The sequence below is a fragment of the Leuciscus leuciscus genome (genome assembly GCF_965113295.1).
Source record: "Leuciscus leuciscus genome assembly, chromosome: 9".
In the NCBI taxonomy this organism is placed as follows: domain Eukaryota; kingdom Metazoa; phylum Chordata; class Actinopteri; order Cypriniformes; family Leuciscidae; genus Leuciscus; species Leuciscus leuciscus.
The window spans coordinates 8,100,163-8,123,918 of NC_138733.1; the positions used below are offsets into that span (position 1 = coordinate 8,100,163).

Below are 23,756 nucleotides of genomic sequence, written 5' to 3' on the forward strand. Positions count from 1 at the left end.
AGGGCGACGAGCAAATTGGAGCGAATAGCCGTGTCTTATGGTGTTGAGCACCCATTCTGACGCGCCCTGAATAGCTTCCCATGCTTTTGCATGCATAGCTAGGGGTCGAATGGTCTCTGAGTTCAGATCGCCGCGTTGCGCGGGATGGGGAACCTGTACCAGAGAGGATGGGGCGGCGCGCGCGCCGCCGATGCTCGGACACGAGGGCAGAAGAACAGGGCTGGCCGACTGTGCAGATTTTAGAAGCTCGATCTCGGACGATGCAGCGTGAGCTGCTGTCAAATACCCCAGGCGCGAGAGCGGCGTGGGGATAATGGTGTCTGAAAGTGGGTGCGCGTGCTCGTGAGCTGGCGCGGGATTTGCACTTATGACACGGCCAGTGTTTGGGAGCTTTATGAGGTTTGCAACCTGTCTGGCAGAGCGGGTAGTGGGCAGGTGTGAGCACAATGCTGTGGGCACATTTTCTGCACTTGATGCTCGAGCGGAAAGTTTCCGCTTTAAGAGATAGTGCTCTGGACGCGTTGCCATGGGAACCTGGTCTGTGTGAGGCAGTGAGCACACGGGAGTGGGCACTTTTCCTACACTTAATATCCCTGCGGCTTGAGCCGTAGCAACTTGAGGTAACTGAGTGACAGAGCGAGCAGCGAGTAGGTGTGGGCACGGAAGTGTGGGCACATTTCCTACATTTAGTACTCGAGCGGTGTGAGGCCGCTTTATGAGAGAGCGCTCTGGGCGCGTTACCATGGGGATTGTACATGTGTGAAGCAGTGAACACGTGGGTGTGGGCACATTTTCTACACTTAAAGCACTTATACTCTTTTTGAGATTTATCTGAGTCGCCGTGAAAACGGCGTTTGTGTGCAGGCGAGCGAGTGTCATTACTGGCTCGTTGGCTGCGGTGTGTGCTGCTGCAGTAGCCTGAACATAGGGGACTGACAGAGCTATGCGTTTCGATGGCGGTCCGGCCGTAGCGGGACCCAACCATCTTTTCCTCCTTGCGGATGCTAGGAGGACTTCGCGGGCTCAGGTTTCAACGCGATCTTGGGCCGCGGGCCCCGTGGGGGCGGCGGTCTGTGACGGCTGGTCGAGCGTGACCTGGGGCGACTGCCCTGGCGTCGCTGCGAAGCGCTGGGAGGCCTGGAAGAGCGCTGGTTAGAGCTGCGCACAGGAGGCTGAGTTTGAGGGCGGCCTGTGGCTGGGCTCGAACGGCGGGGCAGGAAGAGGTTCATCGCCTGTGACGCCTTCTGAACTTCGGAGAACCGATCCACAATTCCGCTGACCGCAGGGCCAAAGAGGCCGGTGGGCAAAAGTGGTGCGTTCAGGAAAACAGCGCGCTCAGAGTCACTCATGTCAGCGAGAGTCAGCCAGAGGTGTCTGTCGATGACGGTGAGCGCGGCCATGGATCTGCCGATGGCTTGAGCAGCGGTCTTGGTGGCGCGTAGCGCAAGATCCGTAGCGCTGCGCAGATCAGTTAAGGCGGACGGACCCGAGCCCTTCTCATCCAGCTCACGGAGGAGGTCGGCTTGAAGGATCTGAAGGACGGCCATTGAGTGCAGGGCGGAAGCAGCCTGGCCGGAGGCGGCGAAAGCGCGGCCGGCGAGAGCTGAGGTGGTCCTGCAGGCTTTAGATGGCAGGGCAGACTTTGAGCGCCATCTAGCAGACGGCGGGCAAAGGTGCGTTGCCACAGCTTCCTCAACGGCGGGGATAGCATTATAGCCGTTCTCGGCGGCTCTGTCCACCTGGGAGAGAGCCGAGGAGACTGGCGAGCGGAGTCTGGTGGAGAATGGAGTGTTCCAGGATTTAGAGAGCTCGGTGTGGAGCTCAGGCAGGAAGGGTGCTGACCTAGAGGCAGGCGCAGGGCGGCGGCTAGGTAGAAAGCACCCGTCAAGGCGATTGGGCTCCGGCTCCTTAGGTGGGGACCAATCCAGTCCCATTCTCTCGACCGCTTGAGTGAGGAGGCGGAGAAGCTCCGCGTCAACACTGGCACGTGATCTGGTAGACTCCAAAGTCGAGGGGGCGGAGCGGTGAGAGCCCGACCAGTCCTCGCTGTCAGACGCGAGCAGAGAGCAGCTGTCAGCGGCATCATCTGCATCATCCCCCAGGACGACGGCAGTGCGGGCAGAGGCCGGCAGCTGCGCGTCGGTGAAGGGTGGGGGGGAAGGAGAGAGCGAGGCTCGCGGGAGAGGTTCCGGCGAGCGCTCAGCTGTAGCGTCCAGTTCCGGCGGCCTTTGGGAGCGACGTTTCTTCTTACGTGGCCCAGAAGAAGTGGCCGGAGAAGGTGGAGGTTCCTCGAACTTAGCGAGTCGAGCCCGTAGGGTCGACATCGGTAACTCCTCACACTGATCGCAGCCGCCCTCGGAGAGAGCGCGGGCTGCGTGGTCGAAGCCCAGGCAGAGAGTGCACAACACGTGGCAGTCTCCGTCGCTGAGCGCGGCTCTGCACGAGCCACAGGATAAGCGAGGCATTTGCAACAACGCCTCGCGCTCTTTTAGATGCAGGTGTGTCGCGGCGGACACACAAACACACAACACAGAGCAATGAAAGGATATATATGCCGGATGGCGCAGCAGGCAGGGAAGGCTGAAGGCGGCGAGCGGCCGGCGTCCTCAGGCTGAAATCCTCGGCGTGCTGGTCGCTTGATTCGACGGCGGCTTCCTCGAAGATCAGCGATGCGAAGAGCTTCGCTGAAGAGACAGAAATCAGTGAAGCAGCCTCTGTTCCTTGCTTATATACGCTAAGCCACACCCCTAATGACGGGCTGTGACGCATTAAGCGCGCCAAGCGCGCTCATTGGACGTGACGTCACGCGCAAGGCTCAGCCATAGGCTGCTGCAGTTGCCGCAGAGCAGCCAATGGGCACGCGATTCGCTTGCCCTAGGTCTGCAGGCTGCCGCACTGCGTTGACAAAGTTTAAAAAAATTAAGGATAATTTTTGGCTTCAGTATCTCGAGAAAGGAGACTTTCCCGCAGCGTAAGCTAGCTTACGCAATACGAGAGAACCTCTCGTAAGAGAACGCTAAATTTTCCAAATTGACAGAGTGTGTTAAAGATATAAAAGATTGGATGACGCGTAATTTTCTTTTATTAAATCCAGACAAGACAGAGGTAATACTTATCGGTTCAAAAAACCGCCCACAAAACCTCGCACAATACAACTTTAACATCATAGGATGTCCTGTTACTTTATCCGCTACAGTAAAAGACCTGGGTGTTATACTCGATTGCAACCTGTCTTTTGAAAATCATATTTCATATGTTACAAAAACAGCCTTTTTCCACCTTAGAAACATTGCTAAGCTACATAATATGCTATCAGTTTCTGATGCAGAAAAGTTAGGTCATGCATTCATGACCTCGAGACTGGATTACTGTAATGCCTTATTAGCTGGTTGTCCTGCATCCTCAATAAACAAGCTACAGTTAGTCCAAAATGCCGCTGCTAGAGTTCTTACGAGATCAAGAAAATATGATCATATAACACCGATTTTATCATCACTGCATTGGTTACCTATAAAGTTCCGTATTAATTACAAGGTATTGCTACTGACTTATAAAGCCCTAAACGGCTTAGCTCCAGTCTATTTAACGGATCTTCTATCGCCCTATAATCCATCGCGCTCTTTAAGATCACTAAATTCAAGGCTTTTGGTCATACCTAGGATATCCAGAACCACCAAAGGAGGGAGAGCATTTTCACATTTGGCTCCAAAACTCTGGAATAGTCTTCCTGATACTGTTCGTTGCTCAGACTCGCTCTCCCAGTTTAAAACTAGATTAAAGTCGCATCTCTTCAGCCAGGCATTCATATAATCCCACAGTTTAAACTACAATCCGGCCTCTAGCTCATAAATGCCAGAGGAGAACTGGCCCCCGACTGAGCCTGGGTTCTCCCAAGGTTTTTTTTCTCCATTAGGTCACCTGATGGAGTTTTAGGACACCATTAGGTCACTTGATGGAGTTTTTCGGTTCCTTGCCACTGTTTCCTTTGGCTTGCTCAGTTGGGGATATTTTGGGGATACTTAATTTAATTTTATCAATCAATAAATTCCTCTTGAAACAAACTTTGTTGTATTATTTAAATTTAATACTGAGAAGCTGCTTTGATACAATCTGTATTGTGAAAAGCGCTATACAAATAAACTTGACTTGACTTGACTTGACTTAAAGATTTAAATCCTTGCCGCCAAGACGCTCCTCTGTCGGTCACGGATTGAAAGTGAAACTTAAATCTGTCACGGGGTGTTTGGATTTATTCACGCACGTTAAAAAATATTTATTTAAAGCTTCTTTCTTTGCACATTTTTATATACAGCATTATCATAATAGGCTGAATGTTAACGTATTGACAGAAAACCGGTAGTTCTATGTGAAATCAGACATTGAGCGCCCTCATATAGCCAAAGTGGCATGATCCTCGTTTCATAACACCTCTGCGAAGATTCGACCGTGAGATCGGTAGTCGAATCAGGCTCCTCCTATCGAAGCATCGAATCTTCAACTATTCGGGGTCACCCCTAAAATGAACATTCATATTCATAACAAACAGTGGGTGAAAACGCTCTCGGTTACTAAAGTAACCTTGGTTCTCTCTAGATGAGGGAACGAGTGTTGCGTAAAACCCTTTTTTCGAGAATACTGAAGCCAAAACGCATTGCTGCATAAGCAGACCTAGGCAGAGCGACTCGCGCGCCTATTGGTTGCTCAGCAGCAACTGCTGCAACCTATCCAGGGCCTGCTCGTGACGAAGCACCAATGAGGGCGCGGGCGCCCGTGCGCGTCACGTCCCGCCAGAATGGGCGTGGCTACAGGCTATAAAAGCAGGCCCGTGAGGTTGTTCTCTGGTTTTTCAATCTGAAGCGAACCAGAAGTAGCACAAGCACGGCAGGGTTACGCAACACTCGTTCCCTCATCTAGAGAGAACCGAGGTTACGTTAGTAACCGAGAGCGTTCTCTTACGAGAGTACTCTCGTGTTGCGTAAGCTAGCTTACGCTACGGGAACCCAATGTAAAACGCCGTGCGTGCTAGAGAAGGTCCACATGCACGTTCCCAAGGGCATGTGCCCGGGGACAAACGTAAGTGGTAATATCTGGGCCGACGAGGGGTGGGCCCAGGGAGTGATAACCATTCCAGAGTGTGGGAATGGGTGCTTAATACAGTAGAACAGCCAGGGACATCCGTGGGCTGAACTAAGAATGATAACACTGCCTGTCAGCCACCTGAACCCGAAGGACAGGTGAAAATCGATCACAGACAGGAAGACCTGGTCTGTCGATCTGGAGCCTGTGTATAACACGAACCACACACAGTCTGTGTCGATCTGCAGCGAGAGCGAACAGAGCTAGTATGTTAGACTGACAACAGTTTAGCCTGTAGGGCAGGCACCTCCAGGTTATAAAACCTGATAAATGCAGACGGGGAGGCCCAGCCCGCCGACATACAAATATCATGGAGAGAGACTGCGCTCTGATGCCTAGAGGGCAATGAAGGTTCTTAGACCTATAAGCCATAGCGATAGCGTCAACTATCCATCTGGACAGGCTCTGTTTCGATGTGGCTAAGCCCTTAGCGCGGCCACCAAACGAAACGAAGAGCTGCTCTGACTGCCTGAAAGCATCAGACCGTTCGACATATATTCTCAGCGCCCTGACAGGGCAGAGAAAATTCACATCGTCCTCACCCTCAGATCTCGGAAGAGCTGACAGTGAAATGATCTGTGATCTGAACGGAGTGGAAAGCACTTTGGGGACATAACCGTGCCTCGGTTTAAGGATGACTTTAGAGTCATTAGGCCCAAACTCCAAGCACGAAGCACTCACAGAGAGCGCGTGAAGGTCACCCACTCTCTTAACTGAAGCGAGAGCCATGAGAAAAGCGGTCTTCAGGGAAAGATACCGCAAATCCACGGACTGAAGGGGTTCAAAGGGTTCGCCCTTCATGGCATCCAGGACCAAGGAGAGGTCCCAGGCTGGAACCAGAGGGGGCTGAGTAGGATTTAACCTTCTAGCTCCTCTTAGGAACCTAACAATGAAGTCGTCTCTACCCAGTGACCGGCCATGCAAGGGTTTTGTAAACGCAGCAATGGCCGCCACATACACTTTGAGCGTGGAGGGGGACCTGCCCTCGTCCAAAAGCTCTTGCAGAAAGGAGAGAACCTCTGTAACGCTACAGCGCTGTGGGTCTAAGTTTCGGGCTGAGCACCAGCCGGAAAACACTGACCATTTAGAGGCGTAGAGCCTTCTCGTAGAGGGTGCTCTAGCCTGAGTAATTGTGTTCAACACTGCCGCTGGGAGGTCAGCGGGTACCCGTTGATGGCCCATGCATGTAGGGCCCATAAGTCGGGGCGCGGGTGCCAGATCGTGCCCCTGGCCTGGGAGAGGAGATCTTTCCTCACCGGAATCGGCCACGGGGTCGTGCTCGTCAGTTGCATCAGCTCTGAGAACCACACTTGATTCCTCCAGAGCAGCGCAACGAGGAGCACAGAGCATTTGCTCTCCCTGATGCGCTTGATTACCTGTGGTAACATCGCGATCGGGGGGAACGCATAGAGCGGACGGCTGGGCCAGTCGTGGGCCAGCGCATCTCTCTGTTTCGTGAAGAATACTGGGCAGTGCGCGTTCTCTGTCGACGCAAAGAGGTCGACATCCGCTCTGCCGAAGATGTCCCATAGTAACTGGGCTACCTGAGGGTGCAGGGACCATTCCCCGGGGGGAACGTTGTCCCTGGACAGCATGTCTGGTCCCACATTTTGGCAGCCCGGGACATGCGATGCTCTCAGTGAGCGCAGGTTGTGATGGGCCCACAAGAGGAGGCGTTCCGCCAGCTTGTGAAGGCTCCGTGACCTGAGACCGCCCTGGCGGTTGATGTATGATACCACTGACATGTTGTCCGTGCGGACCAAAACGTTGTGGCCTTTGAGGAGGGGGAGAAAGTATCTCAAGGCATATTCGACCGCTTTCATCTCCAGACAGTTTATGTGTAGGCGCCTTTCTGAGGCTGCCCACAGACCAAACACTGGTCTGCCCTCGTAGAGGGCGCCCCAACCTGAGTTGGATGCGTCTGTCGAGATTACTTTTCGTCTCGAAGTCATGCCCAGATCCACTCCTGACTGATACCAGTCTGCCGCCTTCCAGGGATTCAGTGCTGTGACACAGTTCTGAGTTACCCTGAGGCGAACGCGGCCAGCGGACCATGCTCGCAACGGGACCCGCGTTTTCAGCCAGTGCTGCAGCGGGCGCATGAAAAGCAAGCCCGGTTGAAGCACTGCCGAGGCCGAAGCCATAAGACCCAGCATCCTCTGAAAACGTTTGAGAGGAAAAATGCTGCCGGTCCTGAAAGCTGCAGCTGAGCGCTGAATCTGCAGCGCGCGCTGTGACGTCAGCCACGCTGTCATTGACACAGAGTCTAAGTCTGTTCCCAGAAAAGAGATTTCTGTAGCGAACTGTAGTGAATAGCCTCGTTCTACCGTGTTCAGTACCCATTCTGACACGCCCGGCAGCTCCCTCCATGCCTTTATGTGAAAGGCTAGAGGGAGAATAACGCGCGGGCTGTTGTCGCTGTGTGTGTGTGGCACATATCTCACAGCGCCTGAGAGAGAGCGCGCGCTCATGGAGGTGCGCGCGCTTCGCACACACATAACACAGCTCGTGTCTGGTAGAGGGTGATTTACACACGGGACACGTTTTGTGTTTATTGACGGGGGCTCTGACTGAGTGCTTATCACAGAGCAGCCCGTGTTTGTGTGAAGGGATGAGCGCTGTACAGCGGGCACCTCTTCCACATTTGAAACACACACGGCGTGAGCCGAGTTTATGGATATGGGCCGTGAATGAGTGTGAATCACTGAACCGGCCGTGTTTGTATGTAGGCGCGAACACTGTGGAGTGGGCACATGACCTGCATTTATAACACCATCGGTGTGAGCCGGATAAAAAGATTTGCTCTTTCTGTGATATATTTGGGCGGCCGTAAAAACGGCCTTTGGGTACAGGCGAGCGTGTTGTGTAACGGGCTCGTTGGCTGTGAAATACACATCTCCAGTCATCTCTGCTGAGGGAACTGTGAGAGCGAGGCGCGCTGATTTCGATGGCGGTCCGGCCGCAGCGGGACTCGACCATCTTCGTCTTCCTAGCACGGTCAGGAAGACTTTGAGGGCTCTGCCTTCAGCACAATCTTGGACCGGGGTCCCCGAGGGGGAGGCGGTCTTTGGCGGCTGGAAGAGCGTGAGCGCTGCTGGGAGTCCCTCAGCTGACGGCGCTGTGAGGCTGACGGCGGGGGAGGCTGTGGCGCTGACTTCCGATTGGACGGCTGCTTAGAGCGGCCCATAGCGGAACTGGAGCGCTTCGGCAAGAAATGCCGCATAGCCTGGGAGGTTTTCCGTACCTCTGAGTACCGCTCCGAAAACCCCTTGACAGCCGGGCCGAAGAGACCGGATGGCGCCACGGGCGCGTCGAGGAAAGTGGCTCTGTCGGACTCCTTCATGTCGGACAGTGTCAACCACAAGTGCCTCTCAGTGACAGTGAGAGACGCCATATTCCTCCCGATGGCCTGAGCAGCGGACTTGGTGGCTCGTAGCGCTAAGTCGGTCGCGCTCCTGAGGTCAGAGAAATTCTCAGGGTTCGGGCCCGCCTCGTCCATTTTACGGAGAAGGTCGGCCTGATACACCTGAAGCACGGCCATCGTATGAAGTGCAGACGCGGCTTGATCGGTGGCGGTGTAGGCGCGACCGATCAAAGCCGAAGTAGTCCTGCAGGCTTTGGAAGGCAGTGAAGGATGAGACTGCCATCCGGCGTAAAGGCGGGCAGAGGTGTGCGGCTACGGGTTCCTCGACCGGAGGAATGCAGAGATAGCCTTTGTCTTTCGCGCCGTCTACTAGAGAGAGCGTTGAAGAGACAGAAGAGCGCAGCCTGGCAGAAAATGGCGCCTTCCAGCTCTTAGTGAGCTCCTCGTGGAGCTCCGGAAGAAAGGGGGCAGGCCTGGTGTGAGGCGTCGAGCGGCGGCCTGGCAGAAAGCAACCGTCCAGCCTGCTGGGTGCAGGCTCGTCAGGAAGCGACCAATCGAGGCCGAGGTCCTCCAAGGCCTTAGTAAGCAGGCGAAGAAGCTCGGCGTCGAACGTAGACCGCACACCGCTCGATTCCTGGAGCCCGACCATTCTTCGCAGTCAGAAGCCAGAATAGAGCAGCTGTCCCCTTCTTCGTCATCTCCCCCCGACTCAATATGCACAGCGGGCGGCTGGCCGTGATAGAGGTGGGGGATTCAGGGAGCGATGCACACGGGGAGAGATCCGGCATGCAAGCGCTCGCGGCAGATGCCTCCGGCGTTCTCTGTGAACGCGCTTTTTATGCCGTGGCCCAGAGGAGAGAAGCGGAGGGGCGGGATCCACGCTGAAAGATGCTAGGCGAGCCCGCAGGGTCGCCATAGACATCGCTTCACATTCCAGGCAGCCGCCCAGGGAAAGCGCGTGGTCCGCGTGTGTGTGTCCCAGGCAGGAAACGCACAGGATGTGGCGGTCCCCGTCGCTGAGATCGGCTCGGCAAGAGCCGCACTTCTTGAAAAGAGGCATTTGAAACAACGCCTTGCTCTTTTAGGTGCAAGCGTGTGTAACGTAACACGCAGAAGAAAAGGATATCGGCGCCAGATAGCGCAGCAGGAACGGCAGAGGAAGCGGCGAGATGGCCGGCTTGAAGCTCGTCCCGCTGAAGGCTCTTCGACGGCGCAGCTTCTCCGGAGAACAGCGAGGTGAGTGTCCACTTCGCTGAAGAGTTGAAAAATCAGAGAACAACCTCACGGGCCTGCTTTTATAGCCTGTAGCCACGGTCTGCTTATGCAGCAATGCGTCTTAAATTAATGCAAAATTAAGGATAATTTTTGGCTTCAGTATTCTCGAGAAAAGGGTTTTTCCCGTAGCGTAAGCTAGCTTACGCAACACGAGAGTACTCTCGTAAGAGAACAATCATTCACACAAATTGTCGCCCTACTGTGAATTTTCTTGATCATTTACAATAGAGATTGATCGCTAACGTTAGCTGCTAGAAACATATATGTTGTATTCGCCAAAGTTAACGCTGACTGCATAGTTCTAGCTAATTACATCCTTGTGTTGGTTTGGCGAACATGAACGTCAGTTTAGAAAGAAAAATGCATTTGCCCACCTGTTCTAAAAAAAAACAGAGCAACTGAATGTTGGATTGGAATCCCTTCTGTCGGCGGAGTTCTCGCCACCTTTCGAAGGTTTTTCCGATGTAAATTCGGTATTTCGCGTGCGTTTCTTATCCTTGTCCCTCTTCTTTGCAATTTGTTCATCGGAACGTCGTCTTTTTGGTCGTGTGTCGGCCATAATTCAAACTTCCCTCTTCTGCTTCTCTCTCCTCCACACCCCCTTCATCTGTACGCGCACTAACCCCCCAAACCCCACCCTCAAATTCTTCTTTCCAGTGATTGGCTGGAGCACTGTTTGTTATGTTTCGTGGTGCGGGTGAGCCCAGTTTGTTTTTGTTGCCGTTTGTGGAGCCTGGGGTGTCTACAGAGACTGCGTTTTTTACAGTGTGTTCAGGGGACAGGTAGCTAGCGGATAGTGAGGAGATGTTTGCTGTATGTGACAAAAAATGTTTTGGCCTAAAAAACGCGTGGCATCGCTTAGAGCACCTTTAAATTCCAACATTGTTTGTGAAAGTCACCTCACCCATGATGGCCGCCGCCACGCCACCTGAACCCTTAAAGCCTGTCCCTGATCCTGTCCTCGAGACTAAGTCCTTTATTCCGCCCAAGAAAATTTTAGGGGGGGAGGGGGCTATAGGTCCCCGCCATGGCCGTCCGAAGGGTTGTCCCAGCCATGGCCGCCTGCACTGCCTGATCCTCCCTTGCCATCTGCTCAGCCTGAACCGCCCTGGTCTCTCGAACTGCCGGTACCGCCCGTCCCCCCATCCCTCCCTGTTTTCTGTTTCATCAAATGGTTAATTAAATTATCTTGTCTTAAAAAAACCTTCATCGTTGTCTTCGCGCCTTCATAACAGAGCAACCCTTACATGTGTAATAGACCTAAATGTTTTTTTTTATTATTTTCAATGAGGAGTAAGCCTCCGCTGTGAAATTATTGCAGATGCACTGCAAATTAATTTTAATATCAATTTAATAATAAAAGTACCCTTATAATACTAATACTAATATTAATATTAATACTAATACTAATATTATTAATAATCATTCAATACATTTATTGGAAATGCCAAATCCTCTTGATATCACCGATATCCATTTGTATTTAACAAAAATCTTGCTGAAATCACACATTTTAGAGAGAAAAGCTGTGAGACATGCAAGTATCAAACTTAGTCTCATTATTTGATACATTAAGTAACCCTACCCCTTTTAAAGAAAGGTGTGTTGGAGAACTTAACTGATGGTTTGCTCAAGGCTGTTGACCTACTGAATTTATACAACTTGTCCCCTCCTTAAACTGCCACCTTACCGTGGTGGAGGGGTTTGAGTACCCGGGCAGCCAGGGCCCCACCCTGGAGCCAGGCCTGGGGTTGGGGCTCGTATGCGAGTGCCTGGTGGCCGGGCCTCCCCCATGGGCCCGAAGGAGCGACATGGGGCCGCCCTCCTGCGGGCTCACCACCTACAGGAGGGACCGTAAGGGGCCGGTGCGTAGTGGATCGGGCGGCAGTCGAAGGCGAGGGCCTCGACAACCCGATCCCTGGACACGGAAACTAGCTCTAGGGACGTGGAACGTCACCTCTCTGGCGGGGAAGGAGCCTGAGATTGTGCGAGAGGTTGAGAGGTACCAACTAGAGATAGTCGGGATCACCTCCACCCACGGCTTGGGCTCTGGAACCATACTCCTTGAGAGAGGATGGACTCTTTACCACTCTGGAGTTGTCCATGGTGAGAGACGGCGGGCTGGTGTGGGTTTGCTTGTAGCCCCCCAGCTCAGCCGTCATGTGTTGGAGTTCACCCCAGTGAACGAGAGAGTCGCTTCCCAACGCCCACGTGGGCAGCGACAGTGACACCTGGAGGGGCGTGATTGGGAGGAACGGCCCCTCTGATCTGAACCCGAGTGGTGTTCTGTCATTGGACTTCTGTGCTAGTTACAGCTTGTCCATAACGAACACCATGTTCAAGCATAAGGGTGTCCATCAGTGCACATGGCACCAGGACACCCTAGGCTGGAGGTCAGTGATCGACTTTGTGGTCTTGGACACTCGGGTGAAGAGAGGGGCGGAGCTGTCAACTGATCACCACCTGGTGGTGAGTTGGATCCGATGGCAGGGGAGGAAGCTGGACAGACTCGGCAGACCCAAACATACTGTGAGGGTCTGTTGGGAACGTTTGGCCGAATCCCCTGTCAGAGAGATCTTTGACTTCCACCTCCGGCTTTGACCGGATCCCGAGGGAGTCTGGAGATATTGAGTCCGAGTGGACCATGTTCTCCACCTCCATTGTTGACGCGGCCACTCGGAGCTGTGGCCGTAAGGTCTCCGGTGCCTGTCGAGGCGACAATCCCCGAACCCGGTGGTGGACACCGGAAGTAAGGGATGCCGTAAAGCTGAAGGAGTCCTATCGGGCCAGGCTGGCTTTTGGGACTCCTGAGGCAGCTGACGGGTACCGACAGGCCAAGCAGACTGCAGCCCGGGTGGTTGTGGAGGCAAAAAATCGGGCCTGGGAGGAGTTCGGTGAGGCCATGGAGAAGGACTACTGGTCAGCTTCGAAGAGATTCTGGCAAACCGTCTGGCGCCTCAGGAGGGGGAAGCAGTGCCCTACCAACGCTGTTTACAGTGGAGGTGGGGAGCTGTTGACCTCGACTGGGGATGTCATCAGACGCTGGAAGGAATACTTCGAGGATCTCCTCAATACCACCGACACGTCTTCCATTGAGGAAGCAGAGGCTGAGGGCTCGGAGGTGGACTCGTCCATCACCCAAGCTGAAGTCACCGAGGTAGTCAAGAAACTCCTCGGTGGCAAGGCACTGGGGGTGGATGAGATCCACCACGAGTACCTCAAGTGTCTGGATGTTGTGGGGCTGTCTTGTCTGACACGCCTCTGCAACATCGCGTGGTGGTTGGGGACAGTGCCTTTGGACTGGCAGACTGGGGTGGTGGTCCCTCTTTTTAAGAAGTGGGACCGGAGGGTGTGCTTCAACTATAGGGGTATCACACTTCTCAGCCTCCCCGGGAAAGTCTATGCCAGGGTACTGGAGAGGAGAACATGGCCGATAGTAAAACCTCAGATCCAGGAGGAACAGTGCGGTTTTCGTCCCGGTCGTGGAACACTGGACCAGCTCTATACCCTCTCCAGGGTGTTGGAGGGTTCATGGGAGTTTGCCCAACCAATCCACATGTGCTTTGTGGACTTGTAGAAGGCATTCGACTGTGTCCCTCGTGGCATCCTGTGGAGGGTGCTCTGGGAGTATGGGGTCCAGGGCCCTCTGCTAAGGGCTCTCCGGTCCCTGTACGACCGGAGCAGGAGCTTGGTTCGCATTGCCGGTAGTAAGTCAGACTTGTTCCTGGTGCATGTTGGACTCCGGCAGGGCTGCCCTTTGTCGCCGGTTCTGTTCATCATTTTTATGGACAGAATTTCTAGACTCAGTCTGGGGGCGGAGGGTGTCAGGTTTGGGGACCACATGATTTCATCTCTGCTCTTGGCGGATAATGTTGCCGCGGTGGCCCCATCAGAAGCTCTCGATTTACCTGTCAATCTACGTTCCTACTCTCACCTATGGTCATGAGCTGTGGGTCATAACCGAAAGGACAAGATCCCGGATACAGGCGGCCGAAATTAGCTTTCTCCGCAGGGTGGCTGGGCGATCCCTTAGAGATAGGGTGAGAAGCTCGGTCACAGAGTAGAGCCGCTGCTCCTCCACATCGAGAGGGGCCAGCTGAGGTGGCTCGGGCATCTTTTCCGGATGCCTCCTGGTCGCCTTCCCGGGAAGGTGTTCCGGGCATGTCCCACTGGGAGGAGGCCCCGGGGAAGACCTAGGACATGCTGGAGGGACTATGTCTCCCGGCTGGTTTGGGAACGCCTCGGTGTCCCCCCGGAAGAGCTGGAGGAAGTGTCTAGGGAGAGGGAAGTCTGGGCATCCCTGCTTAGACTGCTGCCCCCACGACCCAGCCCCGGATAAGCGGAAGAAGATGGATGGATGGATGTTTTCCTGTATTCTGCTTCAGCTTTTCTTCCATTGCTAAACTGTATGCATGTATAGCCACTGTCACACAGAAATTACGGAAAATACACTGACAATGTGTCCTGGGATTTGTCGGTTGGTTGGATTTGTCTCTGGGTTTGATTTTGGTAGAATACTTTCACACTGCCGGTGATTTTCTGGAATCTGTGCGTGTGTTCACACGCATCCCGTAAAAACACATGACAAGTTTGTCACATTTTTCGTCCTTCTTTTGTTCCTTGATGAACACAAACTTTTTCTTTGTTAATGTGCAACGTGAATGTTGATCTGCATCAAAGAACATCATCACTAAGTGTTTTGTAGTTAATAAAGTCTTGTTCGTGTCACATAAAGTTTATGCTCATATTCTGGAGTCCCTAATCATTTTGGCTACATGCTCTGAGTAGTACTGTACAGTAAGAAGGTTATTTCTCTTTCTCCGAAATTAACATTTATTAGAAAAAATTATTAATACTGAGCTTTAGCTGGGCAAACAGACTTGTTGATTGTTGTATTAATTCTGTTACATCAAGTTAATTCTATTTACTGATCCAAATATTTATTATTAAGTTATAATTAAAATGAATAATTCCCTTGAGCTAATTTGCTACAAACTGATAATTTAGGTTGATTTTACAATAATACTGTAAATCGCAAACATATTTATCACCGTATTAAAATAGAATGTTTAAACTAAATGCGATTAAAACTATATAAATTGTCTGTTCATTAAATAGATTGATCAAGACAAGAGGTTGTTTCTCTTTTATCACAGAAAATAAACTGCAACAATGACATTATTTACACTGTAAGAGTTGTTGACTGGTGAAGCTTCAACTCTTAATTCTTTGTAGTTTTCCAAGCTTTTCACCAAATTCACCAAATTAATCTAGATGATATTGTGCTTTTAGGAAAAACTCCATATTGTATCTCACACAGTTTACTTAAATGTATTTGACATGAAAACAAATGTTGCTCACATTCAACATTTTATAGTGTGTGTGTGTGTGTGTGTGTGTAACGGTGGCTGTTTCAGTAAAAACATGGCATTGGATCCAGATTCAGTTTGAAATTTTTTATTAAACAAAACGACCAGAAAGTAAATCCAGGCAGAGCATAAGAAACCAGGCAAAGAACACAATCCAAACACAGGAAAATCCAGAAATTAAACAACAAAACATCCAACTTCTTTGGTGTCGTTTCAGTTGGGTAAATGTAAAGCTCTTCCCACAGTCACAACACAGACCGAGTAAAACTCTTGCCACAATATGAGCACTTGAAAGGTTTATCTCCAGTATGAATTCTTTGGTGCTTTTTCAGATCACCAGACGTAGTAAAGCTCTTCCCACAGTCACAACACACATGATCTTTCACTCCATTATGTATTTTCTGGTGCACTTTAAAACTGTTAAGCCGTGAAAATCTCTTTCCACAGAGAGAACACACATTAGGCTTCTCATCTGAATGAACTATCAGGTGTTCTTTTAGACTTGATGATGAAATGAAATCTTTACCACACTGATCACAGTTGAATGGTTTTTCTCCAGAGTGAATGCGTAGATGATATATCAAACCTTTTGAATTTCTGAAACTCTTCTCACACTGAGTACAGTAGTACGGCTTCTCTCCAGTATGAATTCGCTCGTGTGATTTCAGACTTCCAGACCGAGTAAAACTCTTGCCGCAATATGAGCACTTGAAAGGTCTTTCTCCAGTATGACTTCTTTGGTGCTGTTTCAGATCACCAGATGTAGTAAAGCTCTTCCCACAGTCACAACACACATGATCTTTCACTCCATTATGTATTTTCTGGTGCAATTTAAAACTGTTAAGCCGTGAAAAACTCATTCCACAGAGAGAACACACATAAGGCTTCTCATCTGAATGAACTATCATGTGTGATTTTAAACTTGATGATGAAATAAAATCTTTACCACACTGATCACAGTTGAATGTTTTTCCTCCAGAGTGAACGCGCAGATGATAACTGAGAGTTGATGCATGAGTAAAACTCTTTCCACACTGAGTGCATGTATACGTTTTTTCTCCAGTGTGAATTCTCATGTGTGTCTTAAGCTTTGCTTTAATTTGGAAACTCTTTCCACACTGAGAGCAGAAGTGCAGCTTTTTGGCTTTTGTTCCTTGAGTTTGTAAGTCACAGTGTTTCTTTACGTCATTTAGATTCTGTTTTTGCTCCGTCACTTCCATCTGGTCTAAAATAAAAATGTATTAAGCAGTTAGAATCAGTTGAAAAAAAAAAAACTTACCAGAAAACCAGACATACGGTATCTGTCTGTGTGAGTATAATGTATCTTTGATGTGGAAAGGTCAGTTCAATTATACACAAGGTTATGATCATTTACATGCATTTCTCTATCATTTATCATCCATATACTGATTATTAATTCATAAATTATTGAAGGATCAAGAATGGAAACCAACCTATTTCTTTCTCTGTATCTTCATGTTTTATGCTGGATGGTTCTGGATCACTCATGTCTTCAATCTCCTCTTTAATAAACTCCATCTTTAACAGCACAGTCTTGGGGTTCTGATGCCAGAGATGGACTTTATTCTTCAAATATATAAAGCTAAGCAGCTTCTGCTGAAACAACTGCAGAGTCCTGCCTCACACTCAAGTATATATCCACACATCCTTCCCAAAGTGGTAACGCATTCTACAGATATTTTAAGAGGTGGACAGGTGGGAAGGTCTTCACCATATGTCACATTCTTGCGGGCCTGAAATAGGAGTACAGCTGTAAACACACCATTCACTTGCCAGCCTCTTGTTCACAGTGGCAAAAACACATGATTATAATAGTAAAATAACTTATTTACACATTTGGCTATACTTAAATTACTTATTTTCTGAATATTCCCAGTATTTATTGGTGAACTGTTGTGTGAGGGGCTTCACTGCAGGTGTGAACTGTGATCACTGTGTGATACTGACGCTCACAGGACCAGATCTGGAAAAATCAAAGATAATTTACTGAATTTATACTGGATTACTTTAACAGAAAACAATATGATGCCTTTAATTTAGTTCAAAGAGCATTTTGATGGTTACACAATGGTAACATCCTAAACTGTAAAATGTGAAAATAATACCAGTTTTGATGAAACAAAAACTTTTCTAAAATGAAAATGATGAACCTCATATTTGAGCCTAAAGAATTTTTATGTAATGAGTGCAGATTCTCTCTCTGACAGAAGGTGGCGCTTATGGAAAAGCAGAAATACAGCGGTTACTCCTGAACACAAGCAGCGCTGCGCTTATAAACACTACTTTATTAGGCATCATACTGAGGAAAGATAAAATAAGATGTCATCGAAACTTTTATGAAGACAGTCATTTCCCTTCAGATATACATTCAAATCGTTTCGTTTCGTTTCGTTTATTTCACAGGTCATCATTGTATCATTAAACACAATTACAGGATAAACAATGGTCATATGTAGGTCGTATGAAATGGGGAACCCCAAAGAAGCTACCCGATAACATAATAAACAACATATAATATACCAACCAAAAATTCAATATAAAATAGACACAGAATAAACAAATATATAAAAATAAAACAGAAAACAAACACTACAAACAATATATACAACAAAAAATAAACACTACAAACAAACAGACGATCCCAGCACAAGTATAACACATTACGGAATGTTCAACAATCAAGGGCCCTATCTTGCACCCAGCGCAATTGACTTTGTACACCGACGCATGTATCATTCCTATTTTGCACCCGCGCAAAGCGGACTTTTCCCTCCACAGAAGCACGTCGGTAAGTTAGGAAATGAACTTGCGCTCCCGGGGGCGGTGCAGCGAAAAGAGGAGGCGTGTTCCAGCGCAAACGTTCCCCGGTGCTATTTTGTAGGTTTAGAAAACAATTCCGCCACTGACCAGGAAAAACCTCGTCTAAAGTCAGTGGCACGTTGCACATGTTATTCATATGCTATTTTAAGGGCGCATGCTTGGCCATAATCAATGTAGCGTGTGCACAACGCGCATGCACTTTGCTTATCTCATCTACACACAGACGCAGCAGTTCTCATTTTTAGAAAACCATACATTATTACAAAGAACAATATTAACACACGAGGGAAATCATTGTTGTGTCCATGAAGATAGGAATAAATCTAGCTTACACATTTACCCAAATTATTATACGCCTGTTTAACCGAAGCTAATTTGGGTGGGGTTCTCCCATCCCCAATGTAACTTCTCTGTCTTTTACGGCCCTGACGAGAACGTCGGTCTCCTCGGCTGTGAACCGCGCCTGGCAAATCCGCCGTTATAATATCAAACCGCCATGGAACAAGCGCGCCTGCTCTTAAAGGGAATGTGAGATGTCGCTCTGATTGGTTTATTTCACGTTAAGCCCAAACCACACCTATGAATAATGAAGCTACTTCAGACCAACCCATTTTAGATTTGCGTCGGGTGCAAGAGTCATTTATCCCGCCGGTATAATGCAACAGCGCCCGAGACCCGCCCACAAAGTTACTTGCGTTTCGCGCTTGATACTTGAGTTTCAGATCGTTAAAATAGGGCCCCATGATCTCTCACTTAATTGTGTGTTTTCTGGTGTAGTTTAAAACTGTTAAGCCTTGAAAAACTCTTTCCCCAGAGGGTAACACTTTATAATAACTGCACGCTATTAATCATTAGTTAAGCATTAGTAAACAGTTAATTTGTCATTTATAAAGCATTAATAGACATTAATAATCAGTTTATAAATACAGTTATAAATGCTTTGCTCTTGATTTATAAGCATATCTATAATGTGTTTAATAGTTGTATTTTCATACTTTATTAATGATCAATTTATCATTTCTAAATGAAGTATTGCATTATTTACAAACCGGTTATTTAGGAGTTGTCAGTGGTTCATTATGGAAGCCATTTTCTGCCAAATTGAAATAAATAAATTAAATGATTAAAATGTCAATTTGACAGGGATAATGCACTGTCACTGTGAAAATGAAATCATTTAATTTCATTCTCAATTTTGTCACATATTTTGCGTACTGTTTTCTGTAATGAAATCGTTAATCTGGTTTTGATTTTAATTTTAATCATTTAATTTATTTATTTAAATTTGGCAGAAAATGCCTTCCATAGTTCATAAGATCACTTAGAAAGTGTAAGGATTAATAAACTGTTTAAATACATATTATTATTCAGACATATAGTAATAGTTACTTAGTGTGTTAATAAATGCTTTATTAGCATGTATTTTTATGGTAATTAATGGTTAATTCAGGTAGTTATAAAGCATTTAGTAGTGGTCAGTTAACTATTTTTGTGAGCTCATCTAAAGTGAGGACTAGTTATGTGTTGTAAAGCATTTACAAAGGAGATTTAAAGGCTGTTAAATATTTTATGTCCTGTATCACTGTGTTGTGTTTGTTTCCTTTTTCTGTTTAGAAGATCAGTGAGTCTTTAAATCTCCTTTATAAATGCTTTACAAAGCATAACTAGTCCTCACTTTAGATCAGCTCACAAAAATAGTTAACTGACCACTACTAAATGCTTTATAACTACCTGCATCTACTACATTTACTTACACTTTCTAAGGGATCTTATAAATCAGTTACAACACCTAGTTTGTAAATAATGGTAAATAATGTAACTGGTTTGTAAATAATGCTATACTTCATTTAGAAATGATAAACTGATCATTAATAAAGTATGAAAATACAATTATTAAACACATTATAGATATGCTTATAAATATAGATATGCTTATAAGAATAAAGCATTTATAGCTGTATTTATAAACTGCTTGTTAATGTCTATTAATGCTTTATAAATGATGAATTAACTGTTTAGTAATGCTTAACGAATGATTAATAGCATGCAGTTATTATAAAGTGTTACCAGGATGGTCTCCAGTATGAATTCTTTGATGCTGTTTCAGTTCACCAGCTCTAGTAAAGCTCTTCCCACAGTCACAACACACATGATCTTTCACTTCATTATGTGATTTCTGGTGCTGTTTAAAACTGTTCAGCCTTGAAAAACTCTTTCCACAGAGAGAACACACATAAGGCCTCTCATCTGAATGAACTTTCAGGTGTGATTTTAGATTTGATGATGAAATAAAATCTTTACCACACTGATCACAGTTAAATGGTTTTTCTCCAGAGTGAACACGTAGATGATATATCAAACCTGTTGAATCTCTGAAACTCTTCTCACACTGAGTACAGTAGTACGGCTTCTCTCCAGTATGAACTCGCTCGTGTGATTTCAGGTTTCCAGAATGAGCGAAACTCTTGTCACAATATGAGCACTTGAAAGGTTTTTCTCCAGTATGAATACTTTGGTGCAGTTTCAGATTACCAGATGTAGTAAAGCTCTTCCCACAGTCCAAACACACATGATCTTTCACTCCATCATGTGTTTTCTGGTGCCGTTTAAAACTGTCCAGTCTTGAAAAACTCTTTCCACAGAGAGAACACACATAAGGCCTCTCATCTGAATGAACTATCAGGTGTTGCGAAAGATTTGATGATAAAATAAAATCTTTACCACACTGATCACAGTTAAATGGTTTTTCTCCAGAGTGACTTCGCAGATGATATATTAAACCTGTTGAATTTTTGAAACTCTTCTCACAATATGAGCACTTGTAAGGTTTTTCTCCAGAGTGACTTCGCAGATGATTTATCAAACCTTTTGAATTTCTGAAACTCTTCTCACACTGAGTACAGTGGTACGGCTTCTCTCCAGTATGAACTCGCTCATGTTCTTTCAGGTGTCCAGACTGAGCGAAACTCTTGTCACAATATGAGCACTTGAAAGGTTTTTCTCCAGTATGAATTATTTGGTGCCGTTTCAGATTACCAGATGTAGTAAAGCTCTTCCCACAGTCACAACACACATGATCTCTCACTTCATTATGTGTTTTCTGGTGCAGTTTAAAATTGTCCAGTCTTGAAAAACTCTTTCCACAGAGAGAACACACATAAGGCTTCTCATCTGAATGAACTATCAGGTGTTGTTTTAGATTTGATGATGAAATAAAACCTTTACCACACTGATCACAGTTAAATGGTTTTTCTCCAGAGTGAATGCGCAGATGTTTACTGAGACCTGAGGCTTGAGAAAAACTCTTTCCACACTGAGTGCATGTATACGGTTTCTCTCCAGTGTGAATTCTTATGTGTGTCTTAAGGTTTCTTTTCCTTTGGAAACTCTTTCCACACTGAGAGCAGGAGTGCACCTCTTTGACTTTTGTTCCTTGAGTTTTGAAGTCACAGTGTTTCTTTACATCATTTAGATTCTGTCTTTGCTCCTTCACTTCCAGCTGGTCTAAAATATATGTATTAAGCTGTTAGAATCAGTTGAGAAAATAAAATCAAATAAAAACTTAGCAGAAAACCACACATAAGGTATCTGTCTGTGTGAGTATAATGTATCTTTGATGTGGAAAGGTCAGTTCAGTTTTATACAAGGTTATGATCATTTACATGCATTTCTCTATCATTTATCATCCAAATACTGATTATTAATTCATAAATTATTGAAGGATCAAGAATGGAAACCAACCTGTTTGTTCCTCAGTATCTTCATGTTTTATGCTGGATGGTTCTGGATCACTCATGTCTTCAAACTCCTCTTTAATAAACTCCATCTTTAACAGCACAGTATTGGGGTTTTGATGCCAGAGATGGACTTTATTCTTCAAATATATAAAGCTAAGCAGCTTCTGCTGAAACAACTGCAGAGTCCTGCCTCACACTCAAGTATATATCCACACATCCTTCCCAAAGTGGTAACGCATTCTACAGATATTTTAAGAGATGGACAGGTGGGAAGGTCTTCACCATATGTCACATTCTTGCGGGCCTGAAATAGGAGTACAGCTGTAAACACACCATTCACTTGCCAGCCTCTTGTTCACAGTGGCAGAAATACATGATTATAATAGTAAAATAACTTATTTACACATTTGGCTATACTTAAATTACTTATTTTCTGAATATTCCCAGTATTTATTGGTGAATTGTTGTGGGAGGGGCTTCACTGCAGTTTTGAACTGTGATCACTGTGTGATATTGACGCTCACAGGACCAGATCTGGAAAAATCAAAGATAATTTACTGAATTTATACTGGATTACTTTAACAGAAAACAATATGATGCCTTTAATTTAGTTCAAAGAGCATTTTGATGGTTACACAATGGTAACATCTTAAACTGTAAAATGTTAAAATAATACCAGTTTTGATGAAACAAAAACTTTTCTAAAATGAAAATGATGAACCTCATATTTGAGCCTAAAGAATTTTTATGTAATGAGTGCAGATTCTCTCTCTGACAGAAGGTGGCGCTTATGGAAAAGCAGAAATACAGCGGTTACTCCTGAACACAAGCAGCGCTGCGCTTATAAACACTACTTTATTAGGCATTACTGAGGAAAGATAAAATAAGATGTCATCGAAACTTTTATGAAGACAGTCATTTCCCTTCAGATATACATTCAAATCGTTTCGTTTCATTTCGTTTATTTCACACGTCATCATTGTATCATTAAACACAATTACATGATAAACAATGGTCATATGTAGGTCGTATGAAATGGGGAACCCCAAAGAAGCTACCTGATAACATAATAAACAACATATAATATACCAACCAAAAATTCAATATAAAATAGACACAGAATAAACAAATATATAAAAATAAAACAGAAAACAAACACTACAAACAATATATACAACAAAAAATAAACACTACAAACAAACAGACGATCCCAGCACAAGTATAACACATTACGGAATGTTCAACAATCAAGGGCCCTATCTTGCACCCAGCGCAATTGACTTTGTACACCGACGCATGTATCATTCCTATTTTGCACCCGCGCAAAGCGGACTTTTCCCTCCACAGAAGCACGTCGGTAAGTTAGGAAATGAACTTGCGCTCCCGGGGGCGGTGCAGCGAAAAGAGGAGGCGTGTTCCAGCGCAAACGTTCCCCGGTGCTATTTTGTAGGTTTAGAAAACAATTCCGCCACTGACCAGGAAAAACCTCGTCTAAAGTCAGTGGAGCGTTGCGCATGTTATTCATATGCTATTTTAAGGGCGCATGCTTGGCCATAATCAATGTAGCGTGTGCACAACGCACATGCACTTTGCTTATCTCATCTACACACAGACGCAGCAGTTTTCATTTTTAGAAAACCATACATTATTACAAAGAACAATATTAACACACGAGGGAAATCATTGTTGTGTCCATGAAGATAGGCGGTAACACTTTATAATAACTGCACTCTATTAATCATTAGTTAAGCATTAGTAAACAGTTAATTTGTCATTTATAAAGCATTAATAGACATTAATAATCAGTTTATAAATACAGTTATAAATGCTTTGCTCTTGATTTATAAGCATATCTATAATGTGTTTAATAGTTGTATTTTCATACTTTATTAATGATCAATTTATCATTTCTAAATGAAGTATTGCATTATTTACAAACCGGTTATTTAGGAGTTGTCAGTGGTTCATTATGGAAGGCATTTTCTGCCAAATTTAAATAAATAAATTAAATTATTAAAATTTCAATTTGACAGG

The 23,756-nt window shown here is 46.5% G+C and overlaps 2 protein-coding genes and 1 long non-coding RNA gene across 4 annotated transcripts in view; 1 reads left to right on the forward strand and 2 right to left on the reverse strand.

Moving 5' to 3' along the window:
* LOC309506480 overlaps positions 1-23,756 on the forward strand; it is a 352,573-nt gene that overhangs the window by 235,527 nt on the left and 93,290 nt on the right. The window lies entirely within an intron of this gene.
* Positions 1-23,756, reverse strand: part of LOC309506328 (uncharacterized protein) — an 89,446-nt gene that overhangs the window by 20,148 nt on the left and 45,542 nt on the right. The window lies entirely within an intron of this gene.
* LOC309505776 (uncharacterized protein) lies at positions 20,172-22,181 on the reverse strand (the record flags this gene model as incomplete). The annotated part of the gene is made up of 3 exons (XM_082179235.1): positions 21,727-22,181; positions 20,347-21,489; positions 20,172-20,197 (listed from the first exon to the last, which is right to left on the reverse strand). Exons 1-3 carry the CDS (start codon positions 21,809-21,811, stop codon positions 20,172-20,174), a joined length of 1,254 nt encoding a protein of 417 aa, XP_082035361.1. The 5' UTR covers positions 21,812-22,181.